This window comes from Xiphophorus hellerii, chromosome 6, assembly GCF_003331165.1.
Source record: "Xiphophorus hellerii strain 12219 chromosome 6, Xiphophorus_hellerii-4.1, whole genome shotgun sequence".
NCBI lineage: Eukaryota > Metazoa > Chordata > Actinopteri > Cyprinodontiformes > Poeciliidae > Xiphophorus > Xiphophorus hellerii.
The window spans coordinates 16,701,085-16,722,921 of NC_045677.1; the positions used below are offsets into that span (position 1 = coordinate 16,701,085).

Here is a 21,837-nt window from a genome sequence, read left to right on the forward strand (position 1 = left end):
TAATAATGATTAATACTACAAAGTTGGCAGTGCAACTTCTCTGTACATTTAAATTTTGTTTTCCCACTCTGTTGTTTTACAGGAAGTCTAACTGCATTGGTTTACCAACATTCAATCACCCCATTGGCTCTTCCCTGTAAACTTATCATACCTGACAAAGGTAAACATTCACACAGAGACTCATAAATTTTTGCATGGGTAGAGGCATGGTCACAATTTAATGTAAATAATTACCATTGTATTTCAGTGCCAGTCTATAAGTGGTTGTTGCAATCATTTCATAACCATGCTTGATAATAAAGCTGTGTTACTTATGTTCTTTGTTTTTGCTGTTCATAAGATCCTCTTGAAGATGTTGTGGAAAGCATTTCACCTTCAGTAACTAACTCAGCTACTGAGTTGCTGAAACAGGGAGCAGGTAATCAGACTTCTTAGATCATTCACCATAAATAGACTTTGTGACAAACACAATAAAACCAGACTGTAATGCAATGACACAATCCCTGTGTTTATGTCCTGCTTTTTAGTTATTTCTAGCACTGAATCACAGAAAGCACGTACTCTATTGTTATTTGCTCTATGCAACTTTGATTGTTGGAATTTGATTGTTTGTTGTTGCTTCAGCCTGTAATGTGTGGTACCTGAGCTCTGTGGAGATGGAGTCTCTAACAGGAGTCCAGGCAGTGCAGAAAGCCACGACCATGACCCTGGACGCTAACCCTCCACCAATCCCTACTGTGGTCCATTTCAAAGTTTCCTCCCAGGGAATTACTCTCACGGATAACCAGAGGAAGTGAGCACCCAGCACACACTTTTCCAAAACTGCTACCACATGGATACATCCATGATTTTTTAATATAAATCTGTTTTTCAGACTCTTTTTCAGGAGACATTACAATGTCAACACCGTGATATTTTGTGCTTTGGACCCTCAAGATAGAAAGTAAGTTGTGTTCATTGAATCATATAATAAATATGAATATTAGGTTACCACATTTATTTTTAATACTTACTGATGCCATGTTATTACTGCTTATAGGTGGAAGAAAGATGGCTGTCCATCAGCAAAGTAAATAATTACTATTTTCTCCAAAGCTTCAGTCAAAATCATGTCCCTACAGCTATTTTTGAAAAGAAATTTTCATTTTGTGGTAGATGACACTGCTGCTGTTAACTACTATCCTTTGCCTTTGCAGAATCTTTGGCTTTGTGGCAAGGAAAACTGGCACTTCCATGGACAATGTGTGCCACCTATTTGCAGAACATGACCCCGAACAGCCAGCGAGCGCCATTGTGAACTTTGTCTCTAAAGTGATGATTGGCTCACAAAGGAATAAGTAGGGCAGAGCTGATCACCTGGAAAAATGTTTACTGAGGCTAGATGCAGCAACCAAAAGACTGAGGATACGGAGTATCTAAAGACAGGAACTGCTAATGAAATAGACTCTGACTGTGGATGTTAAATGGACATTTACTGAGTGTTGCTGAAATACTCACTGATTATACTATTAGTAGAAAAATAGTGAGATGTTTCAAAGAAGAAAACAGTAATCTGTTTATTTCTAATTGAAATTTAAGCCAGCTCAAGACCCTTAAAGTATTGTTATTTTTATAAATATACAATTCTAGTGTCCTGTACTGTTATAAATTATTATTAAATAATCAACATCTTACACATTTCTGAACACAGGTGATTTGAATGTCTAAAATGCCAGAAAAGAAATTAAGCTTTTATTACATCAACATAAAGTAAGACTGATCATTTTCTAAAGATTTCTCTTCCCCCCACCCCCAGTACATTTATTTAACTTAGAGAAAAAAAAAATTCCATGTTAAGAAACAAGAGGTTTTTTTTGTTAGTTGTTCAGCTTCCTTGAAAATTTAACTTAAGGACTCATTTACTCTTTATTGTTCTCTAGTTAGCTATCTAGAATGTTCTGTTCTCTTGTGGGACAAATATTACTTGACATAGAGGGTAATTTTTCTCAGCAACTTTGCATAATGAGAGAGCATGCCTTTTGAGGGGCAGACGTGTGACAACATAAAAATGTGGTGGGAGCAATGTGCTTTTTAATTTAAAATTTTTTTTATATTACAAATTAATTCCAAGCAGACTTAATCCAAGCAATTAACAAACATAACTTTGTAGGTGACGTACAAGCATATTTTTTTACTATAACTGAGTATCTCAGTTTGAACTTTGAATATCTGAAAAACAGAGTAACAAATGGGGAAAATATGTATGTTTGGAGCTAGCTATGTTTAATTTGTATTGTTATATTTTACCTATGCAATGTGTATTTCTTTTTTTTTGAGTACAGTATGCATGAGTTGTATTGGAGTGTCTTTTTTAAAGTGTTAAGGTCTTTTTTTGTCATAAGATATATTAGAACATGACCACTTGGATTTTTTTTTTTTGAGGGATTTTATGTGAGTGTTTTTGTATTAAATTTATAGGCAATGTATGATGTTGTTTCATCTAAACCCTAAAAAATAATATATATATATATATAATTGTGTATATATACATGCAAAAACTGGTTAAAAGATAATATTGCTATTTTATAGAAGATGATTGATGCCTATCAAAATCAGCTACCAAGATTTCCAGCTTTAGTTTTTTTGTTCTTTGCTGGAATACTATGGCCAGAAACAGTCTTGTAGTTTAGTTGAGGTCTTTCTGACTTAAAAAGGAAACAGGCTGCTGAATTGGGGGGTAAGAAGAGCAGTAGAGGAGTCTTTAACCTTGTAAAACTAAAATGAATGAAATATATAGTTCAATGTTGGAAGTGTACTTAGTCACCATTAGTCATCTGTCAATGACATATACAATACACCTGTGCTTGGGAGCAAAAATTACTTTTAACTATCCAAGCCTATTGTATTTGAGATAGTGACTGTTTTCATATACCTTTTTTGCTTTGGATAATCATTTGAATCCAGAGAGGAACCCACAGTCACAACAAAATTGTTGGTACTGTTGCATTGATTTCCCCTGAAACCTGATACGTTCCTGCACTGCATACGAAGCTGTTTATCTCACTGTCTAACATTAAATCAAGCTAATGTTTTCTTGTGTTATGTCAGTAGGGATAGTTCAGTTATTTCTATTTGTTTAATGCCAGAATATTACCATTTATTTTTAGATAAGATTGTATTACTTTCTTCAGATACATATGTTTAAATACTTCAAGACTATCATGTTTATAAACTATTTGGGAAAGCCGAAATGATGATAATGTCCCAGCTTTGTAAGTTTCTTATAAGTTAACGTACAACATTTATATAGAGACCTGAAGGGGACATTTTTAGTTCTTCAAACAATAGGTGAGTGCTTAAACCATGGGAGACTTATTATCAAAATGGTCTTCACAAGGTTGAAGGCATCATGAAAGAATGTATTGTGGAAATTTTGAAGCAACATCTCAGGACATTCACAGGGAAGTTAAAGTTTGAGCACAAATTGATCTCCCAAATGGACAATGAGCCAAAGTATTTTGTCAAATTAGATAAGGAGGGCTAGAGGTACTCAAAATCAAGCTACACATTTTAAAGGACACTGTTACCAAACCCTATAAAACTGTATGTAATCATCTGAATTTGAGGAAAGTATTTTATTTCTCAATATATTCTAGCATTTTTCAAACCAAAATAAACTGGGAAATGACTGGACTCACATAATGTCAGCAAGAAAAAAAAAGTAGTTATTTTATACTACAAATGTACATATTTGGTTTTAAGTGTGAGACTTTTGAGATACAGATCAAAAGTATTATAGTATGAACTTAAGATCAAATGTTTGCATAGATGTAACTCTCTATATACATGTACCTCATGCTTATTTTATAATGCCTGTGCATATAATGTGTTACATGTGTACATCTTCTTTTTGTATTGATGTCATGTCCTTTGATGTGTTATGTAAATAAACACTGAATTTTTTTTTTCTGTTTTAAGAGAGACCATTCTTTAGCAAAATCAGTTGTAAGGTAGACAGAACCCTCCTGTTCAAGGCTTTGGGTAATGGTACAGGAAATTATTTGCTTTTTGAATTGTTAATTGAATAAGAGAAAAGAGATAGATGAAGGCAGTTTTGCTTCATTACTGTATTTCTTTTCCTTGGCTTTTTTGTTTTTTGGCTTTCATATCAGCAAAAAGCTAGAAACAACTGGTGTAGCCCAAGGGTTAATTTTTCAGGTTGAATTGCAGAAATGTGATTGCATGTGAGAGAGGAAGTTATTCAAAAGAGAGTTGTAAATGAAAGCATTGCCAATCAGAGTTTAAAACATTGCGTCCATAGACACTAAAAGAAAAAACAAACAGTAATTGACCTCTTTTGCTGAGATCAGCCAAACGATAGGATGAACACTAGTACAATATCAGGCAAAACTGACAAGATAGCTAAAAGAAAACATTCTTAGATGTGGAATATTCTTCCTGTTCTGTTAAAGTGTTGGTATCAAACATGTTAATTTGAGGTCTTCTATTTTACATGTTTTCCTGCTGAGATGACCTATTACCTACTGTATAAAAGTTATATCGTCACATAATAACTGGAAATAAATTATCTCTGCTGCCAGCAGAGGACACTAGCAACACCAGCTACAAGACCTGAATAAGCAGAGCCATTGAGGAGAAAGGGGACTTTATAGGTACCTCTTAATGTTGACATCAGCTTTTGATTATTACTCACTGACCTGAAGCTTCACATCTTTTGAAGAGGTTTACAGATGTACACTTGTACTAAATTAGATGACATGCACTTATCCCAAGCTTCTGTCAGAAGTGCAGTGAAATATGGGTCCTACCTTTTGCACAAGCCCATACAGGACAGGTTGCTTTAAAAATGCTATGGAAGGATTAAATTGCAGAGTCTACCTTCAAGAGTGGAAAAGCTTTAAAAGGGTGGACTTTCCTTCCTCCCACCTCCCTCACTAATGCCTCTCTGCAGGTGGTGAAAGAATTCCCGGGGAGGGCTGAGAGGATGCTTAGGCCCAGGTGTGGTGACTGCAGAGAACTCGGAGCCCATCGTCCTCTGTTATTTAGAGTAAAGTGGTCTTAAAATACAAGTAGGTGGGGAAAGTCCAGAATGACAAATAACACCATTTGAGCAAAGAACATGTCAGAAGTATTGCACTCTACAAATGCCAGTGTGTTCAAGCTGTAAGAGACACAGTGAGTCCCATATGCAACATTGAAAACACTTGACACTTGATGTACAAGACTAACAAAATGTGGTGCATAATTATAAAGAAGAGAAATGACACTTGGCTTTCAAAATTTGTTCTTACAAATATATATGTATGTTAGGTGTGGTTTGTATGGGAATGTTTTCAACCCCTTTCACTTAACGGTGTGAAGAGGAAGTATGTATTTTTCCAGGCACATAGTGTCATTTTATACTTGAATCAAGTAACTAAGTTACTTGATTTTAGTAATATAGTGACTTTCAGTTGATGTGAAAATGCTGTATGTTTGATTGAAAAGTAATGGGTAAAAATGCATGACTATAGTAATAAAATTTGACACCAACTCACGTAGTTGCTCGTCTATTAGAAATTTTGCACTGGAAATAAACACCCAGTACCATAAAATAAATGCTAGTATCAGGAAAAAAAAGAGAAAGTTAATGAACATAATCACTGAAAAGGCAGTTTACGGTATGATGACATCTATTATGAGGGGAATCCTGACCTAGCAAAAGCTATCTAAGTGACATTAATTGAGACTGTCACATACAATATAGTAGTCACCACAACTTTACAATTAACTTCCCAGCTTTTCACCAGTCCAAGTTTTATTTTGGCACCAATGTGGAGGTTAGGGATCCTGTTTATCGGCTGAGAGCGTCCATTGTGATTTCCCATGCATTGAGCTATGTAGGACTTTTTGGGGGCAATTAAAGGGTCAGGGCTAATAGCTCCCATTTGAAGCAGAACAAAGGGTGGTAGACAAAAATAGAAAGTTCATGCTGGGATAAAAGCAGAAAATGAGGTCTCTCTGCTTGGTTTTGTGCAGATAAAAATACAGGGATGGAAGATGACAGATCATTTCTGAAATCAATAGAAGTTGTATAATACTGGACTTTTGAGCATAAAGATGTGACCCACTAAACAGAGGATACAATATGACTTAGTTCATGGGTCCCATGCCTGGTGTTTCCCACTGTGGCTGTGAATGTGTCCCAATGGGGACATTGCCTAGTGTAATCGTGTAAAAGAGAGCAATAGAATCTACAGACCCCTTCTCAGGGGAAGAATTACTGTACATTACTGGATACAGTGTAAACTTACGGAGGTTAACTAAGTTTCTGCAGCCATCGTGGAAGCAAAAAAAATGCCTAAATGCTTAACAGACTACTGGACCTAAGGTTTATGGTTTTTGTGCTAAAGGGCAACATTTAAATGCAGGTGAAGTTAAAAATTACTCATTCCTTTAAAGAACAACAAAACATTTGTGTCTGCCTGCACCAGGTTATAGTACAGCTACTGTGATTAACATCTGTCTGTTCCCCACCACTTCGGCAGCAAAACACAGCTCATCATCACTTACAAGATGGATGAACCACTGTGAGGCCTGCGTCTGTAAAACAGATGTCTTCTTTCAAAATATGTTATTTTTTGCTTGCATGTGAAAAATGTGCATCGCTTTATGTGAAGAAAAAAACATACATGACTATAGAGAAGTGCATAAAAGTGTCCCATATTTCATTTTATGTTTTACTTCTGCTCTGGTTTACAAATGTTTGAAGGGATTAAAGTGATAAATCAAACATGAATAGAATCATACATTCTATTTAATCAGTAACGTCAGTTTATATGTAATGTTTGTTTTCATTGTATTTTGTAGCAAAATCATGATAGTTATGCAGACTAGCAACAAAGTATATGTGTAAATTCCTGAAATGTCGATATGAGTCTAACAGGAACTATAGTAAATTGGATGAATGGAGGGAGGATTCAAGGCACAAAAAGAGTGGCGCCACTTTCAGCCCAATCCGGCTGGGTGCTGGAAGTTCCACTATAGCTTCACACTCCCCCTCCACTTGGGCCTAATTACAGCTTAGGAGTGCCTCGGGGGGCCAAGCCTCCAGAAATGGGGACCATGGCACTTCTACAGCCAGACCGCTCCAAAAAATGATTAACCAACCTTGGAATAGGATAAAAGGTTGCCTCAGGCCTCTAATAATCACAAAATTGTTAAAGTTCTGTATGGCTGCCAGTCAGAGTAGAATCAAAGAGAAAAGATTATCGTATTAATCACAATGCAGACTTATGCTTCCTTCCAAGTCATCTAAAATGAGAGTGTCCCAAAAAGACCTTCAGACTGGAACAATTATATGAAAGACGGTCATGGGACTATGTAGGGGGGTAGAGAAATAACAGCAATGGACCAGACACTGTCATGTGATCTGTCTGTTGGCCTTCAGTTCTTTTTTATTCCAACACACCTCCATACACTGTATATTTGCACACCCTCACCAAGTAGACCCAGTTGACCTCCACAGCCTTCTCTGGTTCCAAGAATGGGGAAAAGTTTCATTTGTATTAAAAGGTATGCACAAACACGCACACACGCACAAGTTTGTGTTTTTACCTACATCAGGATTTTTCATTGAATTTTCATAAACTGGGTTTATGCAGATATTTTCCCTAACCCTCACCGTTACTAGTCTATCCTCACCCAAAAACAGATCTTCTTCTAATGGGGCTCAGGTTTTGAGCTACATAAGGTGCAGTCGGCCCCCACAGCGTAGTACTTGTTAGGAAAATAGTCCTTACAATTTATCAAATACAATGCCACACACACCAATGCAACTGGTTTTAAAACACAGATATTTCTTGAATCTTTGACATTTTTTGTGTTTAAGTTCTTCTGTAGCTGATCCTGATGTCCATTGTTGCCATAACAGAAACAGTAAAGTTGGTTTAAGGTTAAATTGTTATTTTGAAATCTGGAGTGTGCCCGCTACCATGCTCACCTCTTTAGAAGTTAAGAAATGCATTTGCCATCATTATTATGTTACAGTAAAACTGTGAAGATTTTCTTGTACAATACCCTAAAAATAAGAACCCTTTTTAAAGGCTTCTAATGAGGCTTTAAGTAACTTATTTTGTCCTGTTTTCAGTAGCTTTTTCTTACTGTTTTATTCTACTTCATGACACATAATCATAATTTGTTTACAATTCCTACAAAAAGTACTCAACCCCTTGGATATTTTATCTTTTTTTTGCTTCAAATCAGTATCTTGTAGATGGACCCTTGGCTTCCAAGGAAGAAATTTGTCAATCAGCTTGTGAGGATGCCCTGACTGAGGCCGATTTATGCATATTTCTTCCATTTCTTGATGATGGACTTATCTGCACTTTGGTTCAGTACTTAAAGATATATTTTTTTCCTATCCATCCCCTTACCTGTTCGTTTCAATATCACTTTCTCTGATTTGCTTGGCGTGTACTTTTGTTTTCATGCTGCCATCATGGCCAGGATGACTGAATCTTCCAGACACTGCTGTCTTTACTTTACAATCACTCACTGCACTCATGTGATCACCATTCCATTCACTCTGTGACGACCAGTACCAACTGACTGGGCCTTTGTTAAAATAGGTCAGTCATAAAGGGGTTAGTATGTATGCAATAACTTTTTTTATGATACATATTTTTATTTAACTGTCAGTATCGTTGAACTCAGTTTTCAGTTTAGAATTAAAGGGTTTTTGCTTTGTCTTTTTTTTTGTCAAAAAAGCCTAATTTCGTAGATCATGGTTTGTGAAAGCAGTGAAAGGGTAACTCATCTAAAGGAGTTAGTACTTTTCATAGATTTCTTTGTATGCCACATAAATGTTGCTGTCTTTTTTACTGGAAAAGAAAACCATAAATGCGGTCAATACTTATTTTCCCTGCACTATTATGTACCTAGTTTATATTTAGCAAAGCACGTCAGCACAATAATTGACAGCAAGCAAGACAGTCTGGCTACTGGAGCAAATTCAGCAACTTCACAGAGCTTCAGGCATGTATATCTGATTTACCCAGATCATCTTAAAGAAGTGGAAAATTACAGTGGTTTAAGATTTGACAAGCTGTTGCGGTTGGCCGGTGCAGCTTTTGACAGCAGGTTATGTTAAACACATGTACAGTAATATCCTGTGTTTGCAAAAGCACATTCTTCACACTCCCTTTTTATTGAGTGGCTGCTCTGCAGGATGACATTCCTCCAGTACATTACTCTTGCTCTCTTTTGCTATGCTGAATATGCACAGGTGGCTGAGAGAGCTCCTTCAGAAGAGCTAAGAATGTAGGAAAGGGAGAAAAATCAGCACTTTTTTTTCTTTTCTTTTGCAAATGAAACAAATGCTTGGCATTCCGCAAGCACTGCTCTGCTGTAGACCTGTCTGTTAACAGATGGCAGTAGGCCAGAACTTGTTGGCTACTTATTTGACTTTAACTTTCAAGAAATTTAAAAAGTCAAATGTTAATGATGCATCTCAACAATTTTTGGAACATCTGTTAAATGTCTAATCATTTACTAGTGCCCCTAAAGAATGCCATGGATGCATCCTGGAATTTTCTCACTTACATGTGCAGTACACACTCTTATTTTAAGATGTGCTATTTAGCACAGACAAATGAGCAGAACTAAGCTAACTATGTCACATATTTTAGCAAATATATGAGGTGAATTTTTTTAACATTATAAAGAAACATGATACAAAAGAATGGAATGCTCTACCTCGAATCTTGTCTGATTTCCTCTGTGGTGTTGGATTAAAGTATGTTTTCTCTTCTCTGGTCAAGAACTGAAATATCTATCATAGCTATGAAACTCAGCTATGCAAAATATGCCGAGCAAGAATTTTATATTTCAACTGTGTACAAAATGCAATCCATTCTTTTAAAGTGCAGTTTAATGTTTTTATTGATTAGGTTTAACTATTTATTTTGGTTTGTATACTCTCTTAGTCATTAGTCATATTGGTGTAATTCATCCAGAATTTGTTTTAGTACTGTCTTGATAAACAATTATATACATTAACAGAAAAATTAAGTCAACCTACAGTAGCACATGTTGAGCCAAATCCTGAAAACATTTGAGTTTTAATTGCCTAATTACAGATAAAATAACTTGCTTGTATTTTACTTACATAAATAATAGCCAGTTAAGTTTTTATTTGCATTAGCTTGATGGTGTGTACCGTATAGATCTCACATATTTATTATTTTTTTAACAGTTTGGATTTAATAGCCAGGATCTGTGGGTAAAGATTAACCAAGGAATTGAAACAAGTCTGACAGTTCAGACCTGAAGACAGTTGCAAAGTCAGTCTTCTGTCACTTGAAAAACATTTTCAGGATTAAAGGACTAATGTCCTAGCAAGATCTGAAGAAACTCATACATGCTCTGCATCGGTTACTCCAATAGTGACTTCTCAAGTCTGCCTAAAAAAATTCAAAGATTCAAAATGCTGCTGCTCATGTTCTGAAAAACCAGGATGATAGATCACCCCAGATCTAAAATCCCTACACTGGCTCCCTGTAGCTCAGGGAAAGGGAAAGAGAAATTGATAAGAAAGAGTGAGGAGAGAGAAAGCAAATGGACAAATGACAGCAATCAAATCAAACAGCTGCCAGCAGGCCAGTCATCTAAATTTACTGGAAAATCTTCAGTGACACTTGAAGAGGGCTGTGTACAACAGACAATTTATGATGTGTTCAGCATTCAGAAAACTGAATGCTGAATCAAAATTAGGTTCAACAAGCTATTTATTTATGGAATGCTACTATGTACTTATATAAATGTGTTAATGGAAATTATTTTGTCAAGTTTAAAATGTTACATAATTCCTTGCAAATGGCACAATTGCGCCCCCATAGTCAAGAATGGTTAAAGCATGGACCCGGCGTGGACACTTCTGAGGTGTGTTGCATATTGTATTTATCATTTGTTGTACTTAATTACTAAAAAAAAACAAAAAACAAACAAACAAAAAAAAACATTACCGCAATATTGATTAGCGATTTATGACGAGGCATTCTACTTAATAAGAGAGAGAGGTGAACAAAACTGCTTATACGCTGTGGCAGAGGAATACTAGAAAGACAAGTTGTAGATGAAATTCTTTATTTCGATGTCTAAAACCTAAGCAAACAGCTCTTACACTGTCCAGAATAAGCGAAGTCGAAGTTATTCAGCAGTGCGCCACAAGCCTTTCGGGGGTGTGACTACAGTCATTGGGGTCTATATATTGAGATGTTTTGTCCTCTAGCTAGATGTGAATGAGGGAAGCTGACCAGTGGAAACTCGCCGCAGCGGGACTGTGTGCCACCTCTCTGCAACTCACTTTCTCTCTCTCTCTCTCTCTGTCGCATCACCATGGATTCCTATTTTCTAGCACTTCGCATGATTTTTCTTGTGGCATCGCTCACCCGCAGGTCAGGTGCGAGCGGGCTGGTCATTAGGTGTGAGCCGTGCGACATCAGAGCGCGCCTTTTGTGCAAGCCTTTACCCAAGGAATGCGCCGAGAGAGTCCGCGAACCTGGCTGCGGCTGCTGCATGACTTGCGCCCTTAGCTTCGGCCAGCCGTGTGGAGTGTACACCGGGAGATGCAGCTCCGGACTGACCTGCCAGCATCAGCCAGGTGAAACGAAGCCTCTGCAGGCTCTGCTTGAGGGTCGAGGTGTTTGCGTAAACGCGACGAACAGACGGCCGTCGGTCAGACCCACACCCACATATCCGGTCAATGAAGTGCCAGGTGATAATTCTGCTTCAGTACTTTAAGTCTGCATTGATTTCCCTTGCACTCTGGGAAGGGAAAATCATACTTTTGCCAACTTTTGTGTAGAGCTGGGAGAGGGATGAGATGGGAGGTCCTGGTGGGGGTCAGAATTAAAAATGATGAAAATTTATACCACAGAACTCACAGAATAAAGCAACATAGAACCACAAAATGTGTCTAGTTTGAAGGTTGGATGAAAATTTTTTATAAAATCTTTATGCTCAGCTTAACAATATGTTTATAAACTAAATTATCATGAGTAGTTAGTTTGGTTGTTTGAATTAGTTAAAGTTGTTTGGCTTTGCATAATAGACTAAATGTGCCTGGGTTATTGCTAACTTCTATTTTACTGACATGTTATCTAGAAGAGAGACAAACACCACACAAAACAATGTGCCTGGTTAGTGTTTATTTTCCAAGAGGAGTTCCTCAAGGTTCTTTTCTAGGAACACGTCTTGTTTTTTGTTATTTGTTCTTTCTTTGGGTCAGATAATTTAGCAGCTACGTTTTTGTCACCTTTGTGTGGGCAACATTAAGCCATACTGCTTATTTAAACCATCTGAGTTGCCCAATTTGACTTCCTTAAATAACTCAAGTATTAAGCAGCAATTGAGCAACAGTTTTCTACAGCTAAACTAAGAAAAGAGATGAAACATTAACCGTTGCACTGGACAGTGCCAACTATGCCATTAAACATTAACTGTATGAATAATTATTCTAACAGAAGCCAGATGTCAGTAATTTAGGTAGCATTTTTGATGCCGCTTTGTTGCAAAAACTATTTAAAATGCATTTTAAAAAATATATTTTCCATCAACTGTGTCTTTAGGTACATCTGAAAACTGATGTTTGTTTCAAGTGAACTTTAACACTTTGCCTTTTCACAAACTTTTTTTAATTGTTCACTTGTCTAATTAGGAGATAATTTTACCGTTTTGGTCTTGGACAGTGTGCTTATAATGCCGACTTGATTCAACCATTAACTTCCTCTTGCGTTTAGAATTGGTCTAATCAGAGCTTTTTAACGGCCATTGACATTTGTATTGTGTTTTATGTATCGGACATCACTGAGTATTTGCCAGCTTTAATTTTCTGTGAAGCACCACATAAGATTACCTGTGAAAAACAGTCATATTAACAAACTTTTAATCACTTTACATACCTAAATGTATTAAACTGTTTTCTATTTTATGTCTAAATCTTGAAGAATGACGTTGCTTCTTAGGTGAGGTAGAATCAAATATTTTTAAATAATACAGTCTGATCAGTATAAAACAAGTTCCAAAAAGGTAGAGGCTGTATAATCTGTGATTGTTAAGAACAATCATTATATATAACAGAATGGAGCGAGTGTTTTGTGTTTTATAAGTGTTATTTTTAAGTGAGTCTTATTCAGGCAGAGTGAAAAACTGAAAAAAAGCTCCGTCCAGAGGAAACTAAGAGGTGGCAGCTCTGTAATGTTTATTGTGCAAAGTGGTTTGCACAGGTTTCTGTTTCCTGTAGCAGAAACCTTTGGCAAGGTTTGATTTGACATTAGAAATGACAATAAATTAAAAATAAATCACAATTATGATATAATTGTAGCAATATCTGCATTTGTGCTAAGTGGGGAAATATGGCTCTTCACCTCAGATTTTACTTGTCTAATTTATCAAATTCCCTATAATAATTTTCAAGTCCCAAAGAAGATTTTCAAATTGCAGTTTTAATTAGGTCTTTTTCTCTTTTGGACATGAATTATCTAAACTAGTGCATAAAAAACTTAAGTAAAGGTTAACCCCATATCATGAATCTCTTTGTGTTCTGTCTTGCAAATAACCACTCTGTTCTAAAACAATGGCAGACAACACAGAGGCTAAGGATAAGGAGGAGAAGCCATCCAGTCCAGATCTTGAAACTTCATTTAACCCTGCACCTCCCAGGCCTTCGCTTCACCCCATCCTGTCCTCCCCAAAGTCAAATGCCATCAGATGGGACCAACAGAAGGCAACCCGGATCTGTAAGGTGGGGGATCTCTCAGGACCAGTCATCACAGACCAACTAAACATCTCTCTAGAAACCAAACAGGAGCCTGAGTATGTGAGTACCGCAAACATTTTTCTGACTTCTGAACACAGTGGAGGAATGTTTTTCTCCTCTCCTCTGTGTTTTGGTGTTTTCTCTCCCCGCTGCGGGTGATGAAATGTTTTGGATAGCAGTGCCGACGGTTGGCAGGGATCTGGTACAGCGGAGTGACATGGCAACAAGCATGTACCACGGCCCTGCGGCTGACCTGGGTCAGGCGGTTGTTTGGCCACAAGGCGTCCGCGTGCCGGGCGCTACGAGAGCCAGCAAATGATGGATTGGCTGATGTGAGGGCCTGTTGGGAAGCCCTGCTACTATTTTGATCTTGCTTTGGCCAGAGAAGTGAGCACACTCTTGTAATGGGCTTTGACTGGCTTCTCTGATTAGTGACTGAAGTACTTGGACTTGAGAACAAGTCTTTTGGCTCAATCTTTGAAATGTTTGAATTCAATTTATACCCTGTCCTTTGTATTACATGCAAGAGTTCTAAGCAGCTTTGCAAACTGTTAAGCTTCTTCAAGTCAGATGAATTAAATTCTTATCCTTTGCCTCTTTCATTGTGCCGCCACCTTTGTGGTACTATAGCTGAACCCAGTGTATAGCAAAGTCACTCAGGTTTAGTTTATTCACAAAGCCATTCAGGGTAAAATTGCACAAAATAAATTGCTCAAATTGCATGGATATTTTGTAACCTGGGACTGTTATATTTTTTGAGTGCAACAGAGTAAACTTATTTTTTTCCCCATTATTTTAGGGTCCCTGTCGAAGAGAAATAGAGCGCATACTCAGAACCCTGAAAATTATGAACATCCTCAACCCCAGAGGCTTCCGCATCCCAAACTGTGACAAGAAGGGGTTTTATAAGAAAAAGCAGGTACAGATAGAAAAGAATTTGCATTTTTATTCAGTGAGCATGTTTCATTCCTGACTAATCTGCTTGCTTAACATCTGTCCAGCTTTAAAAGACTACTCGGTGAAAATTTGCATTTGTTTCTTTTTTTCTACAACCTGAGTTAATAGAGATTAAATGCTCCACTCTAGTGACTCAAACTTTAGGTTTGCTGCCTCCCAATTACAGCCTCCGTTCTGTCCTCTTGTTTTACATCAGTAGTTATTAGAGCTTCGTCACTGCACCGCACCAGTGAGGCAGACCATAGCCACTGGCTCTGGAAACATGAACCACAGGGGCCAAAACCCCAGCAGAGCTGATGGCTGGGACGACGGCTGTCTTACCTCCCCTCCCAGGGAGACAGACGTCAAGGTGGCCACTGGCACCCCATGTGCTCGCCCCATAATTGCTGGACTTTTGAGAGGCAGACACAGAAATAGAAGTGCAGCCGTCCCCACCTCACATGGTTCACCCACGATCAGGCTGTAATAAATGAGCAGTACTGACGCATTCACGTGGAGACTTTTGGGGCTCCAATGCCGCTGCATCAACAAAACAGACTATCTCTTTGCACATCAACTCCATCAACCCCATTTTCTTCCGCCAAACCTGCAGTCATCTCACATGCAGGTCTATTAAAGCAGGCTAATGCATCACAGATTACAACTGAAAGACCATTCAGTTTGAATAATTTAACTCAGACACTTGCAATTTTTTAAAATAATCTGAGATCTTGTTACTGCTTCCAATTGGCTGGTATGAGACTCTGAAGATGTGGTAATCTTAAGTAAAAATACAACAAATTCATTGTATTTTTTAAAATTTATTTAATCTATAAAAATATTTAATTCCATGTTTTAAAACAACTATTATTTATGCTGATGCTAAAGTGATATGAGATGTTGATAAAGTGATCTGACATGTTAATAATTAGTAGCAGCGATCAGGATATTTGTTTTGATTTCGATCTGAATTACTCGACAGTAGACAGGCTGATACCTAATCCGAGTCTGATATCACTGAAATACGCTGTAGTCGCTCCTGTTCTTCCTGACACCAGGAGTACAATTATATGTTTCTTCAAAATGGGTCAACTTGGCTGAGAAAACCACTTTAATGTTCTAAAACATTCACAGCTTTATCAGTTATTTGTGAAGGAATATCTCACTTAAAGGGGAACTCTTATGCAAGAATCACTTTTTGAACGATCTTATACTTCCATTTGGGTCTCTACTGCTTCTTGAAACAGCCCAGGCACTGGACAATCCCCTCATTATTTTCTGGCAATAAGTAAATGTTTTTTTGTGGTCTGGAAGATGAGCCATTTCAAAAACCTCCTGATTAGGCTGCTCCTGACTCACGGTCAGGAGCAGTCTTCAATCATCTTGCTTTTTAGTCCTGAAAAGTTACCTTTAGCTCTAGGCTAACATTGGCCTTTTATTAACATTACTGAAATTAACTAATAACATTTGGTCTCAGTTTTGACATTTGAGTTGTTGACACTTTGACTGTGGTTTCAGTTAAACAAACCCTGGTTCAGAAACTTAATGTTTTCTTATTAAAGTAATGGCCAGTGTCTAAGCTCTCTGTGTTCATCTGCAGTGCATCAGTCCATGCACTGCAAATGACCCAGAAAGACATGGAGCCACTGCAGTCCATCTCTCACTGTAAAGGTCACTGCAAAAGGTGGAAAAAGCTTTTATTAAATGAATGTGCATAAACTTTAATGCAGTTTTCAAGGCATGTGCAAGCCAACCGGTTGTTTGTTGACTATAATTATTGGAAAAAAAGCTGTCCGTGGACAGCAACGAGTTGGCAGAGGTGTTGGGCTGTGCCACATTCTGTTAAAAAAAAAAATCCAAGCAAATCTTTAGTCACTTTTCCTGGCATCTCATTAAAATTTCTTTAAACAATAGGAATGTTATGATGGAAAAAAATGATTGACCTCCCAATGTCTAATTGGGACATTGGGAAACTGTAAGTGCTTTTTTTTTTTTTTTAATCTGCCAAAAAACATTTTATTCTAGAAACAAATTTTTCACCTGTACATTATACAAGTTTTGACCCCTTTTATATGATCAGAAATTCATTATATGAGTTCATTTCTTTTCAGAAATATTGAGCTAAAAGAGGATAGTTTGCCTTCTGATCAGCCTTAACAGTCTTAGGAGCTGTGGCACAGTTGCTTTAGCCCTTGAAATGAATGGCTGCATGTTTTACTGGAGTGGAGGTTGACCTTTAGTAAAATTGGCAGTAAAATAACAGCCCTTGGGTAGCTCCACAGACTCTGTAAGTCATTTGTAGTACCCATAATTTGGAGCTGCGGGGTATAATCAGCAACAGATGATTCGTTCTGGCCACCAGCATCTGAAAATAGATTTTGGTTCACAGTTGTTCACAAACGGGACTAAGTAAATATTTTACCATGGTTTTATTTACCTTAAAGGTCTCCATACGTGTCTGTAACAGGAGATAGACCGTAAAAAAAGCAGCTGAAAAAACCACAGCATGTTGGATGACCAAGGTTGCATGGACTCAGCACAGTCTCAGCATTAATGCCTCTTAACTATGCTGTTTTTCTTTATTGAGAAGACTGCCTTTAAGTAATCCACGTTCTTTTTTGCATTTAGTTTGTCCAAGGCATCCTGCAACTCTTTTGTCTCCCTTCAACTTGTCTCTGTATACTTTCAGTGCCGTCCATCCAAAGGCAGAAAGCGAGGCTTCTGTTGGAGTGTGGACAAATATGGGCAGCCTCTGCCAGGTCTTGATGGGAAGGAGCGAGAAGTCCAGCGCTACAACTCCGAGAGCCAATAGGAGGAAAGCAGGCTGGGGAGGGAGGGAGTTTTCGAGTGAACAAAAAGAACTGTAAACAAATAGAAGCACTAAGGATATTGGAGGACAGGTCAGGAGATGGCTTGGCTGATATATGGATAGCTGCTGTTTCTATCTGTTGTCTGTCGGACCCTTTTTCACCGAGACAGAACAAAGGGAGCGGTGAAAGTGTATCAGGAGGAAAGTCCTGGAATTTATGCTACAAACAGACGATAAGCTCTTTTATTTTTTACTCCCACCTGGACAACTCCTGGAAAAATTACACGCTTCAGAATTCATTTTGAATGCCTTAAACTGATTAGGAAGCACACACACACCCCTGCACACACGCAAACATGTCACAGATGGCGATTGGGTTAGCGCTTCATTTTACGCACAATTATATGGCATCGCATATGTGTACATACATTTTGTTGTATAATCATTATTTGTGTGCTTGTAATTTGTAACAGACATTTTGTATCTGGACGAGATGACCATGAAATGTATATACGTATGAATTTGTTGTTCAGTCTAATCATGCAGTGCCTTACTATGAATGCCTGTTAGCAGTTCCATTGTTTCTAGTGGAGTATGATGGAACTGTGCAGCTCAGATACTACAATGCATTTAAAGGCGTTTTATGCTGGATCTTAAGCCACAGAAAGAATTTTTTTTATTTTTTTTATCTCAACTGTGGCTATTTTTATGATTGATGAGCTGAATAAGCTGAACAGTTGGGATGAAGACCTCTGCCGTTATCTTTGATTTTTCATACAGCCAGAGATTTTGTTCTGTGCTCTCTTTTAGCTGAAGTATGTTTGCATGTACAGTCCAGCAACTGAAGTCTATTTTTACTTAATAAAGGCAGCAAAAACTAAGTCAAGTTCTTGTTTTTTTTTTTTCTGATCATAAAATGAAACATTCAAAACTATTTAAACTTGATGAAATGTTTTATTATATACATTTAGAAGTATTATGTACAATGCTTCATTAAGAAAAACAACATCAGGATAGCAGTACTTCAATAACACTTAAACCAGTGTACTGTGTATGTTTTTTTTTTTTTACATCAAACTCGTATACAGACATGAATAAATACAACAGATGCAACCATTAATCATAGTCAAAGAACCTGCAAATGCAAGGAGAGGTAGACAAAATGAGCAGTGCATGCAAAAACGTACAGCATCTTGGATAGTCTTCTATATTTGTGCTCAGCCAGAATATGCCACTTTAAGAATCCCCTTTGAATAAGTGAACATTTATTCAAGAAATGGTCAACAGCTTAAATGAATGGCCTATTGTGTATTTGCAAGTTATAATTAATCAAACTTACTTTGGTGGAGCTGCAGACCTATTGTTTTGAGTAATGGAGTTATTCACTTGGCCAAAAACTTGCAAACATGCTTTTAAAAATACACTGATAATAACTGTGAGATACATCAAAGAATAAATAATGTTATACATAATGTTCATAAAATAGATGGCATTTTCATCTGACATAATTTTACATTTTTTGTTCATTAGGCTAGTTTTACATACTGTATTTACTTAAAGGTAAAGTTATTCAACACAGTTTCATATGTTTATGTCAGAAAATTAATATCCTAGAGAGCAACTTCTTGTTGGCAGTGGGCATCGGCGAGAAGGTCGCTGGTTCCTGGCAGCTTCTTCCCATTCCAAGAAGAAACACACCAGCAGCGAACAGGTGGTCCAACCAGAGATGACTCGCACTGAAACAGAAACCAAGCACCGGTCTCATTGGCCCAGTAAGCTAAAATAAATACATTTTGGGTGCTGGCAACAAAACTTGAAAACACAAACTTACCTGCTTGGGTTTGTAGTAGCCATGCTTGTCACAATTCGGGAGATAAAAGGTTGTGAACTTATCTCCTAATTGCTGCTGAGAGCTGGCAATCATATCCAGTGCTGCGTGCAGTTCAACATGACAGGGACCCTTAAAGAAAAAAAAACAAAAAAAAAAAACATTGAGACTCCTTATCATTTTTAAATTTATCTCCAGAATTAGGTCGTCCCTTGCGTTAATTATTTCTCCCTCAGTGACACTGATGCGTTGTCTCACCTGCTGTACCAGTTTATTGCGGATGGCGTTAACTCTGGCTTTCAAGCTCTCATGCATCTCAGCTGTGTCTTGGTGGTCAGAGGGGAGGTTAAGTCCTAACAGGTAGTGCGCAGAGCCATGTTCTTGGACTTCATCCCCTGCTTCTAGAGGGATTTTGTAAAATGTATTCTGTCAGAAATTGTTTTTCTTTTAAAGCTATGAAAAAAAAGACTACATTTCTTAGCAAACACTACAACAACAAAAAAACCCTGAAGCTTACCTTGTCCCTCGTCATCAGTGCACACTCCCTGTCCTCTGGTCAGGGCATGGAGTGGTCTGGTCTCACCCGGCCTAGGAGTGCAGCGGAGCCCCTCACCGCAGTGGGCTGTGTGAACACCACAGGAAGCACCTTTCTCCAGAGCGCATGCCATGCAGCAACCACAGCCAGGCTCCCTCAGCATTTGCTTGCAGTCAGCAGAGACTGCAGGACAGTTGCTCAGCTTCTGCTGCGTACAAGGAGCGCAGCGGATGGGCTCAGGACCCACCACTGGGGATGAACTCCCCAAAGCCATGACGGCCAGAGCCACTGCCACAACAAATGTCAACTTCTCAGAAAATTCAAGCATTGCTTTTAGTTGTGGGTCTTAAAAGTACACCAAACAGCTCTAGCTTTTCTTCTTATGAGATTTCTGCGAAGCACTCGTATTTGTATGGAGATGTGGCCTTTTGAGAAGTTAATCATTGACCACATATATGAAACATTTTTGACACAGATAGCACAAACAGTGGGTGACCCTGTGTGACGTGCACAGATCCATGCTTACAAGGTCTTCAGTAAATATTGACACTGGAACATAAAGAGATTTTACTTAAAAAACAACTCTGCTCAAGCTTTACTTTTACAGGTGATGTCCTGAAAGTATTTTTTCAGTGCTACTGCTCTCAGGGGTCTCAAACTCCAGTCCTCGAGGGCTGCAGTCCTGCAACTTTTAGATGTGCCTCTGCTGCACCACACCTGAAAAGAATAATTAGGTCATTAGCAAGGCTGGGAGAACTGATCTACACAAGCAGGTGGTAATTAAGCCATTTCATTCCAGTGTTTTGTACCTGTGGCACATCTAAAAACTCCAGGACTGCGGCCCTCGAGGACTGGAGTTTGAGACCCCTGAAAGACTTAGATAAATCAGTAAATATTAAATAACCTCTACATCCAAACTTTAAAGGGTTAGTCAAAGGTTATAATGATCTGTTTGTGGGACAACATGGTTATGTCTGCCATCTTTTGAAGTAATGCTGACCGATTGTCCAGTGACATTGTTTTGGCAATGACAAACTATTTTTCCCTTTGGGCTTGCTGGTGAAGGTTCATCCCATCACGCAAGCAGATAACTAGGATCACTCCTCTCAGGGGTTGCATAAGCATGACAATATTGATTTGTCTGCTAGAATCACAACATGTTTGTCGACAGAAAAAGGAGCATAATTGGATATTTTTTCATAGATGCATTTACCAAAAACAATCTGTGACAATTAGCAGATGTGTCCGCCTATGGTCATCTTTTGCTGTGCACCAAATCTGACCCCTAAACAATTTTTTGTGCAAGACGTTTCTCAAAACTACCCTCTAATTTGAAAGATTTAATCATTTTGTAGCCATCCATTATTCTCAATTACTTTTCTCCATTACTACATCTGTTCTCTAGTCATCATTCTATGTCTTGTACCAAATGGTTGCAACCTTTAAGTCATTTGGTTTGGCACTCAGCTCTGAGGTTTTAACAGAACAGATGTATGTATACTGATAAAATTACAAATACAAGTATTCCAATGATTTATCAGATGACTTCTCAGAGCAATTAGATTTTACTCAGTGGAAATGTATTCATATGGATTTCATAGACTTGAAAGCCACACTTTTCAGATTCCTTCCCCTTCATAATTATGTGATTCTTTGTGTTATTTATCCCCACATAAAATGACCCAAAAAAGCAATACAAGGAAGTTTGTCGATATTGTTCTTAAACAGAAATGGGTATAATTAACAAAAAAGCTTTTACCTAATCTAAGTGTTTAACCTTTACAAACCTGCAATTTACCCACTATTCCCTTTTAGACTTGGTCCAATTGTGGGTTTATGAAAATGTATTCCAATATGGAATATGTTTTTATAAGTCATCACAAGGTACTCCGTGTTTTCTGACCATTGCGCATTTGTCCCAAAAAGAAAAC

The 21,837-nt window shown here is 37.8% G+C and overlaps 3 protein-coding genes across 7 annotated transcripts in view; 2 read left to right on the forward strand and 1 right to left on the reverse strand.

The window, feature by feature from the left end:
- Positions 1–3,956, forward strand: part of LOC116721544 (tensin-3) — a 42,856-nt gene extending 38,900 nt beyond the window's left edge. For all 4 annotated transcript variants that reach the window (XM_032565335.1, XM_032565334.1, XM_032565336.1 and 1 more), the window contains 6 exons: positions 83–160; positions 341–418; positions 625–793; positions 875–943; positions 1,040–1,069; positions 1,197–3,956. In XM_032565335.1, coding sequence (XP_032421226.1) covers positions 83–160; positions 341–418; positions 625–793; positions 875–943; positions 1,040–1,069; positions 1,197–1,341 — 569 coding nt within the window. In that variant the 3' untranslated portion in view covers positions 1,342–3,956. The remainder of the gene's footprint in view (positions 1–82; positions 161–340; positions 419–624; positions 794–874; positions 944–1,039; positions 1,070–1,196) is intronic.
- Positions 3,957–10,927: 6,971 nt separating this feature from the next.
- On the forward strand, positions 10,928–18,424 carry LOC116722303 (insulin-like growth factor-binding protein 3). Of its 2 annotated transcripts, none has more exons than XM_032566534.1 (4): positions 10,928–11,641; positions 13,623–13,858; positions 14,598–14,717; positions 17,424–18,424. In XM_032566534.1, exons 1-4 carry the CDS (start codon positions 11,377–11,379, stop codon positions 17,544–17,546), a joined length of 744 nt encoding a protein of 247 aa, XP_032422425.1. In that variant the 5' UTR covers positions 10,928–11,376; the 3' UTR covers positions 17,547–18,424. The 2 variants fall into 2 exon arrangements, with proteins under 2 accessions (XP_032422425.1, XP_032422424.1); XM_032566533.1 differs by having other exon boundaries at positions 10,935–11,755.
- Positions 18,425–18,480: 56 nt separating this feature from the next.
- LOC116721208 (insulin-like growth factor-binding protein 1) lies at positions 18,481–20,297 on the reverse strand. The gene is made up of 4 exons (XM_032564787.1): positions 19,889–20,297; positions 19,630–19,772; positions 19,375–19,503; positions 18,481–19,279 (listed from the first exon to the last, which is right to left on the reverse strand). Exons 1-4 carry the CDS (start codon positions 20,232–20,234, stop codon positions 19,154–19,156), a joined length of 744 nt encoding a protein of 247 aa, XP_032420678.1. The 5' UTR covers positions 20,235–20,297; the 3' UTR covers positions 18,481–19,153.
- Between the last annotated feature and the right edge of the window lie 1,540 nt (positions 20,298–21,837).

Excerpts from the sequence above, each read along its gene's own strand:
- LOC116721208 (XM_032564787.1), bottom strand. The coding sequence starts at position 20,234 with ATGCTTGAATTTTCTGAGAAGTTGACATTTGTTGTGGCAGTGGCTCTG. Across the intron at positions 19,773-19,888 it reads CACTGATGACGAGGGACAAG|AAGCAGGGGATGAAGTCCAA; the intron begins GTAAGCTTCAGG and ends AAATCCCTCTAG. Across the intron at positions 19,504-19,629 it reads GCAATAAACTGGTACAGCAG|GGTCCCTGTCATGTTGAACT; the intron begins GTGAGACAACGC and ends TTTTTCTTTAAG.
- LOC116722303 (XM_032566533.1), top strand. The coding sequence starts at position 11,377 with ATGGATTCCTATTTTCTAGCACTTCGCATGATTTTTCTTGTGGCATCG. Across the intron at positions 13,859-14,597 it reads CCAAACAGGAGCCTGAGTAT|GGTCCCTGTCGAAGAGAAAT; the intron begins GTGAGTACCGCA and ends CCATTATTTTAG. Across the intron at positions 14,718-17,423 it reads GGTTTTATAAGAAAAAGCAG|TGCCGTCCATCCAAAGGCAG; the intron begins GTACAGATAGAA and ends GTATACTTTCAG.